The sequence below is a fragment of the Erythranthe guttata genome, chromosome 12 (assembly GCF_056151865.1).
Source record: "Erythranthe guttata isolate IM_541 chromosome 12, IM_541, whole genome shotgun sequence".
Classification (NCBI taxonomy): domain Eukaryota; kingdom Viridiplantae; phylum Streptophyta; class Magnoliopsida; order Lamiales; family Phrymaceae; genus Erythranthe; species Erythranthe guttata.
The window spans coordinates 15705118-15721579 of record NC_142544.1 but is presented as its reverse complement, the minus strand read 5'-3'; the positions used below and the strand labels follow the sequence as shown (position 1 = coordinate 15721579).

At 31.0% G+C, this 16462-nt stretch overlaps 1 protein-coding gene across 1 annotated transcript; it reads right to left on the bottom strand.

Moving 5' to 3' along the window:
* Positions 1-10444: 10444 nt before the first annotated feature.
* LOC105967668 (putative isoprenylcysteine alpha-carbonyl methylesterase ICMEL2) lies at positions 10445-14233 on the bottom strand. The gene is made up of 11 exons (XM_012992285.2): positions 13656-14233; positions 13419-13495; positions 13242-13311; positions 13081-13161; positions 12865-12939; positions 12672-12773; positions 12430-12567; positions 12100-12165; positions 11865-12008; positions 10967-11057; positions 10445-10842 (listed from the first exon to the last, which is right to left on the bottom strand). Exons 1-11 carry the CDS (start codon positions 14090-14092, stop codon positions 10681-10683), a joined length of 1443 nt encoding a protein of 480 aa, XP_012847739.2. The 5' UTR covers positions 14093-14233; the 3' UTR covers positions 10445-10680.
* Between the last annotated feature and the right edge of the window lie 2229 nt (positions 14234-16462).

Genomic DNA, 16462 nt, shown 5'->3' with positions numbered 1-16462 from the left:
GAGCACATTCCACGAAATCTAGATGATTATGTTGAATTTGACACCATAAGGGCGGAGGTGTAAGAAAAAAAAAACATAGTTGAGGGGGGTAAATGTAATTATCCAAACAAGAGGGGTTTTTTGTAAATTGACCATACATCAGGGGGTGTTTGTAATTTACCCTTTAAATTTTAGGGAAATTAAATTAGAAATTTGAATATTCATAGTGGGAAAAAAATTAATTAGATGAAGAATCTGATGGGGTTGCTTTATTTTCACACATTAGAGGCTGCGAATTTTCGCGGGAGAATAATTTTATAATTTATACTAATGTAATTAAATGGAACCAACTTAGAGATGATTAATTGCGTGAAGAAATTTTTTTTTTTTTGAGGTTTAAAAAAGTCTTTTTAATTGTATATTTTAAATTGGGATAAAAAAAACAATAACGAGATAATGCACAGCGAGTACTTAACAGCTGTTAAACGGAGTGACGGAAGGAATGACGGCATCCATGTTAATTTTAATTCCATGCAGAAAAATGAGAAATAAACATGCGTAGAATTTAATTAGGATAATATAATATACATATAATTTTTTTATTTGATTCAAAATATTTATTTTTTTTAACCGTAAAAGAATAATTAATTAATCATATTATTGTTGCATAAAATCTAGAGACTGTGGATGCTGCCATCATTACAGATTTGTCCTTGTTACGCGGGACGTACTGAATTAATTGTTTCACAAGAAATTAAAAATAAAATAAATAATAATTATAATAACGGAATTTCATTTAATTAGGACGGTTTCTAGAAAGATACCTAAAAGTCATGCAGACTTTGTTGTGAAATTTTATTCACGTATAGAAATATGAAATATCTCATCTGAAATTAAAATTTCACCAAATTTTATTTTCACATTAAGGTCTCGTTGCTTATCTATATTGGATTACATTGGATTAGGTGAGATTGGATTAATACCCCACTGACTAATTAATTATTTAGTCAGTAAGATGTTTGATTCGTTAGATTAAATCTTGTATTAAATTTGTTAAATTCTGGTATTTAATGTGAATTGTCTAAAAAACATTTTAATTAAAAAAATTAAGATATGGTTTTAAGGATAAAATTGTATTTTCCTCTTTTAATCACCCCCTACAAAATTAATTGCAGGGGGAGGGGTGCTACTAATTTAACCAAATAATAGCACTTAATTGCGGGCTTTAAGTATAGTAGCGGACTTGACTAAATACGAATCTCGTCAATCAAACATCTTACTAACCCCTACTATTTAGTTAATAGAGGTTAATAGCACTAAGCAAACGAGGCCTAAATATGGTTCTAAATTGCCTATACTAATGCTGCTATCTTAGGTAATTTCCCGCCCTTTTTTCTAGAAAAAATAGCTAATTACCCAATGTCACGTTCTATAGGTTTATTATATGTTTATACACATCCACATCCCTGATGTAAGGTTAAATAACAAAAAAACTCAATCTTGTTTAGGTTTTTACAATCATTCTCCTTAACTATGAATTTTCTTGCACGTTTATTATTATGGTATCAAATTCAATATAATCTTCTAGGTTCCGTGAAATGTTCTCTATTTTGTGCAAAAATACGATATTTGATGCACCACACTCTGATTTTTACAAGTCAAGAAACACATCATACGATCATCTTGTTTCAAATTGTGGAGCTTGAATAGGATAAAACGGGTACAAACTTGAGAATATTCCACATAATCTAGAAGATTCTATTAAATTTGACACCGCAATAGTGAACATGTAAGAAGATTCACAGTTGAGCGATTGTTATAATTACCTAAACATGATGGGTTTTTCCGTAATTTGACCTTGCCCCAGAGGTAGACATAATTCCTTACAAGCCAATGCAAACTTATTGTTTATGATAAAATAACTCTCGAACATTTAACCACAATTCTTAAATGTAATCATAATTTAACTCCAATTTTATCAATTTTGACCATAAAAATCTAAATGCAGGAGCTTGACCTACCCTAAATTTACACGTAATCGCCCAGAGCAGAGAAAAAAGAAAATCTAAATCGAAGTTGACTTCATGAAATTTCCGTGAAAGTTTTGTTGTTTTGTTGACTATACCGCATCACTTAGTTATGTGTAATTACAATATTAGAGCCCATGTGCATCATTAATTAATCTTTGCTTTATATCCATTAATTAAGTCAACAATGAATTGATCAAATTTATACCATTCAAGTATATTAAAAGAAATTATATTATCCAATTGGTCAACAAAATAATGAGTTGACTCGATATATTGAACAATTATTCTAACCATAAGATTACTTACTTTGTTTGGCTATACTTCTTTAGAAGGTATGATTTTAAATTCATTAGATATTATATCTTATTACAAAACTAAATTTTCAAAAATTATAAAAAAAGGTATAATATAGTTGAACTGAACTTTAACTTACACGATTACTTGATGAATTAATCCTTAAACGAGTTTTAAAAAGATGGTTGATTTCTGTTTAAGCAACTGACTACCAATCCTGGAATGAGAATCATTATTATTATTATTATTATTATTATTATTATTATATATATATATATATATATATATATATATATATATATATATCGCGACAAATAGAGTGATCTTTCACAAGTACAGTATTGATAATACTAATTAATATACAATAAATCAACTGTGACGTCACTTTCAGGTATGTGAAAGAATATATATCTAATTAATTAATTATATTTTTTGAAGGAGTCAAAAGAATGGTTAAAAGTAATATATCATGAATGTAAATTTAATCATTTAAACTAATGTGAGAAAACAAATCAAAATATGAAATACGATATTATGTATACTTGTGGTTGAAGTATACTAGTTTTTTAGAGTTATTAATATACTTCATCGGTTTTATTTAAGTGTCGTTTTTCAATTTCAAAATAATACATATTTTGTTTCAACTTTACCTTATCATTATCGACAGATTAATGAAGTAATAAAAAAAAGATGAAAATAACAAAGAGAGTACTTTTGTCAAAAAAAAAAAAAAAAAACCCGACTAAAATCAAGAGTATTTAATAATGTTTTTAAGTAATGTGCAATAGCCTTAAAAGACACGAACTACTATAGGTATCCCAAAAATATTTGATAATTCAATTTGATATACTTGCGTTGAAATTGCTCTGAGTGAAATAATACGTGGACTCCAATAATTAGAGTCTATTATTTGTATTCATATATGTAACTATTTTATAGAAAAATGTTCATCTATTGATGTCATGACGGAAAATTAATTAAATTTACTTGATATTCGATTGAAGATTGATTGTTCCGTTAAAAATCTATTTGAACTCGATTCATTAACATGCAAACTAAGTTTGGATGCATGCTTTCCCAATTTCACCAATAAGAGATATGAAACTCATCAAAGCTAGATTGGATTGAAATAATTAAACACATATAAAAATTAAGCTACTCAAAATCAATAGATCCATTAAAGCTCAATCACAATTTTGAAACTCGTGTTCAACTAAACTCGAATATTAATGCTAAACGCCTCACGAATACATAGATCAAAAAAAAAAAAATTGTGCCGAATTTGAAATATTTTTGTGGTTGGGTAGATTCTACTACTATGAGGTGTTGCTACTTTCAACATATATAAATTATGTACCAACTACCATTTATAGTCTAGTATTAGGTTTTTAGGCAATATTAATCACATATGAAAATGTAGTTTTACCTAACCTAGAAGGCCCTTAATCCCTTATATATATATATATATATATATATATATATATATATATATATATATATATATATATATATCGTTTTATAAAATAAATTTTTAGATATCAAAAAAAAAGTTTATTAATATTAATTACTAAAAGAGGATTAATAAATCCACCACATATGGTAATCTACATAACATTAGGTGGAACCCCCACCTAAATTGGCCCATAATCTACGTAACATTAGTTGTACGTAAAACGGTCTTCTGCTGATCTCTAACTATTTTGTGGTCTAAAATCGTTAAAAACATGGAGTTCCTTTTCTTTCGTTTCGATTATGACTTATAATTGAATTATATTTATACAATTTGTTTTTAAACTTTTAGAGATAATAATACAACAATATTCAAAATCATCGTATTCAAGTTCTTCTAGCGATGTATCATTTTGGAGCCATAATCAAGGTTTCTTGAAATCCTACACTTGGTAATTACTTCAGTACTAGATAAAAAATATCACGTGAAAAATTTCAACGCAATCACACATATAAAAATAATTAAGTAAGACACGTCACTAAATTGTTTCAAACTAATGACTCTTAATATTATTTATTATGTAATATAATTAACAGGCATATAGCTAAATTTTTAAACAATAATGAAATGTAATCAACACCAATTTTTATTTTAAATTAGTAAAAAGTAGGATGAAGATTTAATTAATTCCCTCGAAAAACTTAACTCGTGTGCATAAATCAATCAACTGTGCTACCTAATTCCAAACAGTTATAGATCGATCATACGTATGTCAATACGTATGTAGATCTGTGTATATAAAAATAGATGTATATATATATAATATATAATATATAATATATATAATATAAAATACATTATGATCGACAAGCACTGGTGACGTGGGAGAATCATAAATTGAAACTGATGAATCTCCGTTCACGTTGTAATAACTAATAAGGATACAAAGTTTCCTTTCTTTATACTAATGTTTTTTAGAGTGACGCGTATAAATTTGGCGTTTACTATAATTACTAATTATCAAGGGAAATAATATCTGAAAACACGAGTCCCGTCAATATCTATCGACGTGGTTTTAGGCGGTGTTTGTAAAAGCTTATTCAAAAGCAGAAGCTAGTAATTACGAGTTAAGTTGATATTAAGTTGTTATTCTGTAAGATTTGGTGGTATTTGCAAATATTTTGGAAATTGAATTTAGATAAAAAAAAAAAACGTCTAGAGGTGCTTCGAAAAAACAGCTTAAAACAATTTATTTTAAGAGAAGCAAAAACAAAAATTGATTTTGCAAACACCGAAAAATAAATTATAAGCAAAAACAACCTCAGAAGTTGCTTCTAAAAGCATTTTTAATTTCATCCTATAAAAATTATAAGAATGTATGATCAATAATCTTTAAATTTTCAAGTTAACACGATTATAATTTATGGAAAATATTAAATTAAATATTCGGGACATAGAAAAACCATACCAAACTCGGAGTGTGTTATCTAAATATCGGAAATTTTGTTTAATACTATTTATTGTGTGGTCCTTCCATTTTGCAAAATATGATATTCTTAGCATATTCGCGCAGACCACAATTGGCATTATTGATGATTTGATTCCATGTTATTGTCATGTTAAATATCACAATTAAATTAGTTTTTGCCATCTTTATTTTCATAATTGGCGTCTTAGTGAGAATTATTAACTGGATTATGTTACATTATCACATAAGTCCAACAAAAAGTGGAGGCCCAACTTCAATTTTTATTCAAATATTAACAAATAATTATAATATTATATAATCAAGAAAACATTCCAAACTAGGGATGGGAACGAGCCGAGCTCGGCTCTTTTGGCCAGCTCGAGCTCGAGCTCGAGTCCATGTTGCCCAGCTCGAGCTCGAGCTCGAGCTCATCGAGCCAATTTTTTTTGCTCGAGCTCGAGCTTGTTTAATTTAAATTTTTTTTTTTTATTAAAATCATTTTTTTATTAAAAATTATTCATAGAAAAATAAAAAAAATTATAAAATAAATAATGAACTCTAGTTATATATATTTTTTATTTTTTCTATTATTATTATTATTATTATTATTATTATTATTATTATTATTATTATTATTATTATTATTATTATTATTATTATTATTATTATTATTATTATTATTATTATTATTATATTTTATATTATTATGAATTGTTTAAGTAATATATATTTGTTTCTATTTAAATACTAGATATATTTATTATTATAGACTATTTACTATTTAGTTAATAATAATAATAATATATATATATATATATATATATATATATATATATATATATATATATATATATATATATATATATATATATATATATATATATATATATAAAGAAAAAAAAAAGAAAAAAAAAAAGAGAGAAGGCAGCTCGCGAGCTGCCGAACAACTAATTTTAGGCTCGAGCTCGAGTTCGAGCTTTTTTCGAGCCGGCTCGTCGAGTTCGCGAGCCGGCTCGACTCGTTTACCACCCCTATTCCAAACTAACACTAGTAATATTAATTTTTAATCTTGGATTATCATACCATGAAAATGTTAAAAGAAAATATGTTACCTCATTAGTTTATAAGTGATAGTACTTAATCTTGATCCTAGTCGATTTAATCTGCAAAATATTAGAATTTATAAAATATCTTCGAGATATTTTTACCCATACTAGTGATAAGGAAATCAGTTGACTGACATTGGATATAATCATGGTTGTTAAATTGTAAACCGAATCATAAGTCGATTCATCAGAAATTTCAAATCGTAATGAGTCGTGAATTTTGTAATTCTTTCAAAAATAATATAGATAGATAAAATAATGATATAAAAATATTTTAAAGAACTTTGTAGTGCTATAATAAAAGACTATGTCTTCTAGAATTTATACAGTTCAACTATAAAAGTTGTATCATAACACGTTAAAATAGAAATTCTGTAAACGTTGGAACAGAATTTTCAATACAATGAATCAAGAAGTTCAATAAAATTCAAAACTAAAGATAACATGTATAATTAATTGTCATAGTACATGCATTTTTAAGGACTAAGCAATTTTGGATTGCCGATCGAATACGACGTATATCTCATGAGCGAAGCTGATGATTGTTCCTAGAGCCATCGTTTCGCTTCACAAAAAAAAAAAAAAAAAATTTGGTTCGCATAAGTTGGAAGAGATCGAACGAAAGATAATATAAGTAGTTATAAACATGTTTGAGAAATAGTAAAAAGAAAAAACTTTTAGCATATTGGAATTTGAAGGAATGAACTTTTAGCTAAGAGATATTTGTACCTTGTCCTTTTTCCTTATTTAAATTCCATATGAATGACTATTAGCTAATTTAACACTAATAGCACAACTGAATGTGATTAAGATTAAGGGTAAATTACAATCACCTCCTGAGATATGGTCAAATTACAAAGAAAACCCTTTTGTTTGGATAATTACAACCACACCCTTGTGGCTTCAAATTTCGTGGAATTTTCGAGATTATATGGATTATTATTACTTTTGTACTCGTTTTATGATATTTGAACTCCACATTATAAAGCAAGATGATCATAATATGTGTTTTTAAGCTTGTATATATCAGATTGTGGTGCATCAGAAACTGTATTTTTACACAAAAAAATACAAACTAGAGCACATTTCACGAAATCTAGATGATTATGTTGAATTTGACACCATAAAGATGGAGATGTAAGAAAAAATCATAGCTGAGGGGTAGATATAATTATCCAAACAAGATGGATTTTTTCGTAAATTGACCATACCTCAGGGGTGGTTGTAATTTACCCTAACACTATTAGGTCTATAAGTGTCAATAAGGTTGCTAATCAGTAATTAGCCCACGTTTTTGGTGTTTAATGCAACAACTTGAGTTTAATAATAATAATAATAATAGTTTGTAATTGCGTGGAATAATAACATCTTAAAAAGCGCGTGGACCACTCCAGACAAACCCAAATATAATTTTTTTTTCATTAACTTATTGTGTAATAACCAGTACTTACATATATATATATAAATCTAGACAACGAAATTTTGTAATTATATAATAACATTGGAATGTATGTCTTCTTCACATTGTCAATTATTAGAAATTTTGCAGTAAGTCGTAACGTAGAGTTATTTTTTCAAAGTAAAGTGGCGTGAATTAGAAGGTTGGTTGCCGTCAAGACTTTCGTCTTCATATGTTCCAATTTCAAAATAATGTAACTTTGATGTGAACATGATAATAATCACTTCAAACACAAACAAATAGAGTACCAAACTCTTTCTAGATTTAATCTAATCCTATAAAAAAATATACCGCAACTAATTTTTGTAATTACGGTTACACTGTTATTCGATTGTATGAATCGGACTATTTAAAATGGAATAAATTGTATTACCTTCCTACTAACTAATAAATTATTTCTCTTTGTTTCGTAAAAAAAAAAAGGGGAAATTACAGTCAACTCTCTGAGATAAGGTCAAATTACGAAAATTTTGCTCCAGTTTCGATAATTACAATCACCCCTCAACTATGAATCTTCTTACACTCACACCCTTGCGGTATTAAATTTAGTGGAATATTCTCTAGTTTGTACCCGTTTTATCTCATTCGAACTCCATATTTTAAAACAAGATGATCATCTGGTGCATCAAAACTGCATTTTTGCATAAAACGAGTACAAACTAGAGAACATTCCAACAGAATCTAGAAGAGATTATGTTGAATTTGACACCATAAGAGCGGACGTGTAAGAAGATTCATAATAGAGGAGCAGATGTAATTACCCAAATAATAGAGTTTTTTTTCGTAATTTGACCTTACTTCGAAGGATTTACCGTAATTTACCCAAAAAAAGAGATACAACTATATAGGAACAAAACTTATTAGGCCTAATAATACCAGAAAAATTGAGAAAAATGGTAATTAATGCATAATTAAAACACATTAGACCTAATAATACGGGAAAATTTGAGAAAAATGGTAATTAATGCATAATTAAAACTTATTAGACCTAATAATATGGGAAAATTTGAAAAAATGGTAATTAACGCATCATTGAAATTCTCAAATAATAACAACACAAGAAAAGTCCTTCAAATATAGGAAATACAATTTAGGATTAATCACAAAAAGGCCCATGACAATGGCACTTAATTAAAAGAGGGACATTCAACTTTTTTGTCTTTCAAATAAATCCAGCTCATTCAAACTTATTTGCAAATAAGGAAAATCCTTTTATATATACCAAAATTACCTCCAATTCATTGAAACCCAATTTAACTCTAATTTCATGATTTACACCCCAATTTAGCCCAATTTCATCAATTAATCAATTTTAACCATAATTTCAATTTTGACCCAATTTTGACCCGCCACCACCGGAGACCGCCGGTCTCCGGCGTTGACTTTCTTTTCTTTTCTTTTCTTTTTTTAACTTTTTTTTCCCTGAATTTTTTTTTCAACTGCCGTCGACCGCCGGGTCTCCGACGTTGACTTTTTTTTTATATATTATTTTGTTTTTTCCTAAAAAAATATATTTTAATTAATATTACTGTCTTGGCTGCTAAATTACTGTCTCCGGCAGTTATTCAACTGTCGGAGACAGTAATTTAACTGTTAATTGATTTTTTTAAAATATTTTAATTAATATTACTGTATTCGTTGCTAAATTACTGTCTCCAGCAGATATTTAACTGTCGGAGACAGTAATTTAACTGTTAATTGACTTTTTTATTCTTAAAAAAAATACTTTTAATTAATATTATTGTATTCGTTGCTAAATTACTGTCTCCAGCAGTTATTTAGCTGTCGGAGACAGTAATTTAACTGTTAATTGACTTTTTTATTCTTAAAAAAATATTTTTAATTAATATTACTGTATTAGTTGCTAAATTACTGTCTCGAGCAGTTATTTAACTGTCGGAGACAGTAATTTAACTGAACTGTTAATTGACTTTTTGTTTTTTTTTTAATTTTTTTTCTTAAAAAAAATATTTTAATTAATATTACTGCCTTGGCTGCTAAATTACTGTCTCTAACAGTAATTTAACTCTCTTAGACAATAATATTAATAATATTATTGTTCGAGAAAATAATATTCATAATATTACTGTCCCATACAGTAATATTACTGTCTGAGACAGTAATTTAGTAGCCAAGACAGTAATATTAATTAAAATATTTTTTTCTAAGAAAAAAAAGTCAACGCTGGAGACCGGCGGTCAACGGTGGTTGACCGGCCGGTAAAAAAATTCAGGAAAAAAAAAAGGTTTTCAAAAAAAAAAAAAAAAAGTCAACGCCGATGACCGGCGGTCGACGCTGGAATCTGGCCGGAAAAAAAAATTCAGAAAAAAATTATTTTCTGGAAAAAAAAAATTGGGGGTTAATGTGATATATTTGTTTAAATCTGGGGTCAATGTGTAATATTAAGGAAGTTAGAGCATAATGGATAGAATTGATAAGAATTATATTATAGAGGGTATTTTAGGGTAAAGACATGGGAATGAGTTTAATTGAGACATGGGAATGAGTTTAATTGAGAGACTGTTTTTTTTTTTACCAAAATGCATTTAAGTCCCATGTGATCGGCCTTTTTGTCATTCGCCCTACAATTTATTTAAGTCAATAAAACAGATGGCAACTGAACTAAACTTGTATTGCATATTTGGTAAAAAAAAAAAGTTATATTTAGGGTGTTACTTTAATTCATCAAACATAACTAAATCATTTTAGTTTATAAGTCACAACTCCATTACTGTTTCTGTAACTTTCTGATCAAATCTTTCATTTGATGCTAATTACTATCTCCAGTGTTACATATACTTTAGCCACATGCACAAAAGAATATGTTAGCCCCTCACAGAAGAAATAAACACACAAAAGAATTAATTAGTGATCTAATTAGAGCAATAATTTGATCAGAAAGGGCTAACAATGCGGGCCAAGCGCAACATGAGCTCTGGCACTAGCCGTTTTCTTGGTGTGGCCTTAGCATCTTTCGCCGCGGCTTCCGAGTCGCCTGCATGAATCATCCCTACCAAATCTTCAAACAAATCATCTCTTCCTCCTCTCATAGGATCCTATTTAAAAACAAATAAATAAAATCGTCAACATTAATCATTACAACATTATTATTTAATTAGGAAAATCAAGAAAACTTGATTAATGTTAGCACGTTTTAAATGTGTCGTCTAGCTAGGGTACCTGAAGAAACAGATCCGTGTGCGTTTTCCCTTCGTAAAGAACTGATTCCGCTTCAACTCCCATGCTTTGAAGAACCTCCGCGAAATTTTTACTGTTGGAAGAACAAAGAACAATATTTCAGGTCATCGTTAATTGCGAATCTCTTGTCCTGAATTATTCTTATTTGTGCAACATAATTGTATATATTTAATTTTTGTAATGTAGACAAATTGCGACGACATTCCAGCACACAACCTCATAAATGGTGCGTTTTTAGGGGGTAGATTCTAATAAAATTGAATCATATGGGGCGATTTTGCTAATATTTAGGACAAAATGCACTTCACCCCCTATAATTTTCCTATTTTTGCACTTTCTCCCTTGAAAATTCAAAAAAGGGATAGTCCCCCTTCGAAATACTATTTTGGTTGCACTTTGCCCCATAAACCAATTTTTGGAGGGCATTGTGCAATAAAAATAACATTTTAAAGGGGCAAGGTGCAAAAAAATAGTGTTTTTAAGGGGCACCGTGCAACAAAAATAACATTTGAAGGGGCAACGTGCAACAAAAATACTCAATTCCGATTACTAATCCATCGGAGTTTTGTTATGGGGGCAATATGCAACAAGAATAACATTTTGAAGGGGGACATTCACTTTTTTAAAAAAATGAGGGGGTAAAGTGCGAATATTAGAAATTTACAGGGGGCAATGTGCAATTTTCCCTAATATTTATAACACGAGGAGTTTTTAAGCGATTAGAGTAAACAGTAGGGGTACTAAATTTAATAAACCCTATCCGCTATCCGTTACTATATCCACACACAACTGTCGTTACGAAAAAGCCGAATCATCTATAATCTTAAAACAAAAATTAAAAAAATAAAGAGTTGCTACATTAACTAAATCGGATTCGAACCTGGAATCAGAAGGGATAGAATAGTCAGCAGTTCCATGGAAAAGAACCGTATGAGGCAAGAGAGAAACTGCACTCTTATTGTTCGGGTCCTGCACGATCACTTCGGGAGAGTATCTACGTAAAGATTCTTCCCCCTCCATTATGCTGTGCAGTTGAGATAAACCATAAAATAAGAAACGGCATAAAACAAATACATCCATTACAAAACGGAACTGAGGGAAAAAGTAGTTGGTACCTTAAAAATATCGAGCGGTATAAACCTCGACTGTGGAAATGGTCTACCAGGTTGAAAAGATTATACCTGTCCATAACCGTTTGCCGTAGCCAATACATTCGAGTTTCAAAAATTTAATTATGGCTGATTTTGCATGAATATTACTAATTGAGTTTATTGCAACCGGCACCTTTGTGTTATATTGAACCGCTAAAAAACTACCCATTGTTATTTTATCGGCAAAAACACTCCTATGATTTAAACTATGGGGTAGTTTCTTAATAATTCGATATAACACAAGGGTACTAATTGCAATAAACCCGTATTATTAATTACACCGAATAATCTTACCCTCCAGATAAACCAAAATAGGCTTTTATCCGAGACACACTCCACGAAGTTTTCTCGCCCCGAGCCTCTTTAATTGCTTGCTCTAATAAAGCACAAGAAGCGATATGTGCACCAGCTGACTGCCCCATAAGATACACGCTATGCAAATAATAACGAAAAAACGGGGCTATTAAATTATTAATTCTTCAAAAAGATAAAAATAGCATCTTAATATTGAAAAATGAGTTCAAAAAATAGATTACTTGTTCGGGTCGCCTCCGTATTCAGCAATGATATTGCACACGAACGAAATACCTTGAGAAGCATCTTTCACCATATCACCGATAGTTCCTTGAGGAAAATTCCTGCATTGACCAAATTAAAACGGAGAACCGGCAAGTATAATTATCTTAGATTAAACAAAAAAAAAAAAAAAAAACGAAAAAATCGAGTTACCTGTAATCTATGCAAGCCACTATAACATCTCTTTCTGATAGTTGCTGTCCTAAAAGTGAACCCCATGCTTTATAGCTGTACATCGGCAGAAAGCCCCGTTAGATATTAAAACGAGGAAAAAAAGCTTATAAATTATGAATAGCTATAATTCCCGTTTACCCGATTTCAATAAAGAATCCATATATATCTATATCGACAAATGCATACATAACATACCCGATAATCCACGCTCCACCTGTTACAAACGCAACAACCGGTTTCGGTCCGTTTCTATTTTTCGGTAAGTAGAGATCAAGCCTGCGGTAAAAGTCACTTTTAAATGCTGTTAAAAAAAACAGAGTGTAGTTAAAACTTCAATGCAGGTTGTGAAACGATACCTATTTCTCGGCTGGTCTCCGTAAATTACACCTCTACGTATTTGACTCGAGAAGAAGTAGTAGTATCCGACTGTAACCCGAAAGTAAATGAATAATTTAATCAGTCAATATTCAATATAGCATGTTAAAAAAAAAAATTATGCAGCATGTACAAATGTTTATGCACAATGTACAAACCTTGGATAAAACCAGGGAAAAGAAGAACTGCATAACAACCTAGGGCTAGAAATCTGATGATCCATCTGTAGCCTACCCTGAATAAAGAAAATGATTAGATTGTGTTTTAATTTAATTTTAATTTTAATTTAATTTTCTGTCTGAAGGATATTCCACATGTAATAAATAATATAATTGAAATTACCCCTATGCATGCAATACACACACACACACAGAGTAATGAAGATGAGATTTTACCCTAAATATCCCAACAGCTTGAAGCTGAGGCGAGTGATCAGATAGGTGTCGGAGGCAGCTCTGCCCATCCGCCGGAACGGCTGGCGGCGGGCGGCGGAGGGGGTGAAAATGGATGAGGTATCGCTAGCCACGCGCCGCCGTCTCTGCTTCTGATTCAGATTCGGTTTGGCGGTTAGGGCGGCGGAAGGGGGGGCGTATGTGTAGCTTAGCGATCTGGAAATGAGGGGTTTGGATTCGATTTCCTTGTCGTCGTCGTCGGCGGCGGCGGAGGAAGGAGGGATGGTGATTTTTGTGGCGTCGCCGCGCAATTCATCTTCGGATCCGAGCAGCATTCTGGCCGATGCCGCTGCGGCGGCGGAGGCGGTTTCGATCATCGGAGGAAACGAGGATGTGGTGGTGGTGGGATTAGATATATGAAGTAGATGTGATAGCATCATTTATATATATATATATATATATATATATATATATGGATTGAGTAAATTATTAATTAATGGATGTGTTTGGCTGGGTGGAATGAGTTGGATTTCTACATTCTGTTGAATTTAGTTCAAATTCTTGATCAGAAATTTTTGGCTGAGAATTCAATTTTTGCAACATTTTGGGTAGCGTCCACTTTTGCTGACGTGGCAGATTGGGCAAAGTCAGGTGGATGCCACGTGTAGTGTTGTGATAAGCATGGGAAACTTTGGAATTGGTCTATTTGCTATCTCTTTTGTCCTGTTGCTGCTTTTAATGGGCTTTGCTTGCTGTTTATGTTGGATACCTTTTGGTGAACGCATGTTATTTTATTAATTTTAATTTTTAATATTTTATATCCATTTGTACATATTTTAAAGGGATAAATACATTTTTCGTCCTTCAAGTTTGTACCGATTTTATATTTGGTCCCTCATATTCACAAAAAACACATTTGACCCATTAAAACTAACGTAATTAAGCGTGTGACCATCACCTACTTAACTGACCGAGTAATAGTAAACTGACGGAAATGACAAAAAATGTTAAATTATTGAAAAATGAAGGACCAAATGCGTGTTTTGTAAACATAGGGGACCAAATGTGAAATCGGTGCAGACTTGAGGGATGAAAACTGTAATTATTCCCATTTTAAATAAAAAAAATTACAATTTCGCTCTTTCATTTACACTTGCTACATTTAGTGTCGAAGAAATTCGGATGTAAGCAAATTTCTTTTTCTAATATCTACAATTAAATTAGGGAAAATCAGCTTAAACTTGAAAGAGGCTTTTACTTTTCCTAAAGAGTTGCTTGATCGATTTTGTTGGATTAAAACACAAACTTAATTTGTTCGAAATTTTGACCTAAGAAGATTTACATCACCAAGAAAAAAATTAAACATGCGTATGCGATAGGTGCAAGTTCATTGTTGTTGTGTCTGAGCGAGGCGCGGCGCAACTTTGGTGTTTAAGGCATACACAAATTCGTTGCTTTTGCATCTGCAATAAACCCAAGTCTGTTGTTTTCGCATCTGTCTCAGATGCATTTATGCGTGTCGTGCATCTGATTCAATAGCAAAATTGACGAAAAAAATAGACTATAGCCCCATTAATTACCTTGGATTCTGAATGCCATTTCAAAAGAAATTCAAGCAAGTGTTGTGCTATTTCAAGAAATTATGTTGGTGCGACGATCGTACAATCAATAAACCCCAATTGTTTTTCAATTCTTCACAGTGAGAGAAATTTTCATCGCGCGACTCTAAGAGGCGAAGTTATCTTCGAGACCGAAACGAGGCCGGACCATCGGAAGTATGAAGATAGAAAGGTCTCGAGACATCATCAACACGCATGTAAAGTTGTCCGAAAAGAAGAATCTAATTCTAAAAGACATGTAAAAGTTTTATACTTAATTAGTACTGGCTGTTAAGATATATATGCCTAGGCAAATGGTATAATTAATTCACTCGACTCATTACATGAAATTCTATTCCATTTATATATATAAGTGGCACTCAACAAATCTCGGTTGTAAATGCAACTATCTTAGATGTTTCATTTGGAAGTTCATTTATTTATTTATTTATTTGAGCTAATTGTACATAACCCCCTGTGTAATTTCTAATTGTCAAAAAAGTCTTCGTGTTAAAAATATTAGCAAGGACCCCCCGACGTTGTGTTTTACGAAGCACACCGCACCTTACTTCAAAATCGATGGTTGACTTGTATGCAATGACTAAAGTACCCCTAATAAGTTTTTAGTAATTTTCAGTTTTAAACAAAACAAAATGAAAAAAAAGAATACCACAAAAAACAGAGCAAATCAGCTTCTCTCCCATTCATTGCACGGCTAGGAAAAGAAGAATGGTTGATGACAATGGTGGGTGGGGATTATTTTTTTTTTTTTTTTTTTCAGATTGAAAGAAAAAAGGTGCTGCAACGGCAATTTTCTGTGGATGGAAATTGTGGATTCAGAAGCTATAGTAGCGGTGGTAGCATTCAAAGGCAGCGGCGCGGCAGCGAGGTGAGATCGGAGAGTCGGCTTCGAGTTTGGCGGAGTAACTGTGCAAATGATTCTTCGAGTTTGACATTCTTCTTCTTCTTCCTCGGGATATGAATTAGGTTTCACAAATTGGAAGAAAATGGTATGAAAATTGGAAGAAAGTAATGAAGGGTTTTCGTTTTTTTTTTTTTGTTTGGGCAGGGATGTGCTGTAATATTTGAGGCGCCGTTTTTCTTCCCTTTTGTTTTATGGGATTTGGAATAGAAATGAACTTCATGCTCAGATTTGGGTTTGGTTGATGATGGAAAAAACCATGGTGAAAACCGCAGGGATGCTCTTAAGGT

What these genes read in the sequence shown, in the direction of transcription:
- LOC105967668 (XM_012992285.2), bottom strand. Translation starts at nt 14,092, where the DNA reads ATGATGCTATCACATCTACTTCATATATCTAATCCCACCACCACCACA. An exon ending in AAGCTGTTGGGATATTTAGG is followed by an intron (nt 13,496 to 13,655) that starts GTAAAATCTCAT and finishes TTCTTTATTCAG; the next exon opens with GGTAGGCTACAGATGGATCA. An exon ending in GGAGACCAGCCGAGAAATAG is followed by an intron (nt 13,162 to 13,241) that starts GTATCGTTTCAC and finishes CTTTTACCGCAG; the next exon opens with GCTTGATCTCTACTTACCGA.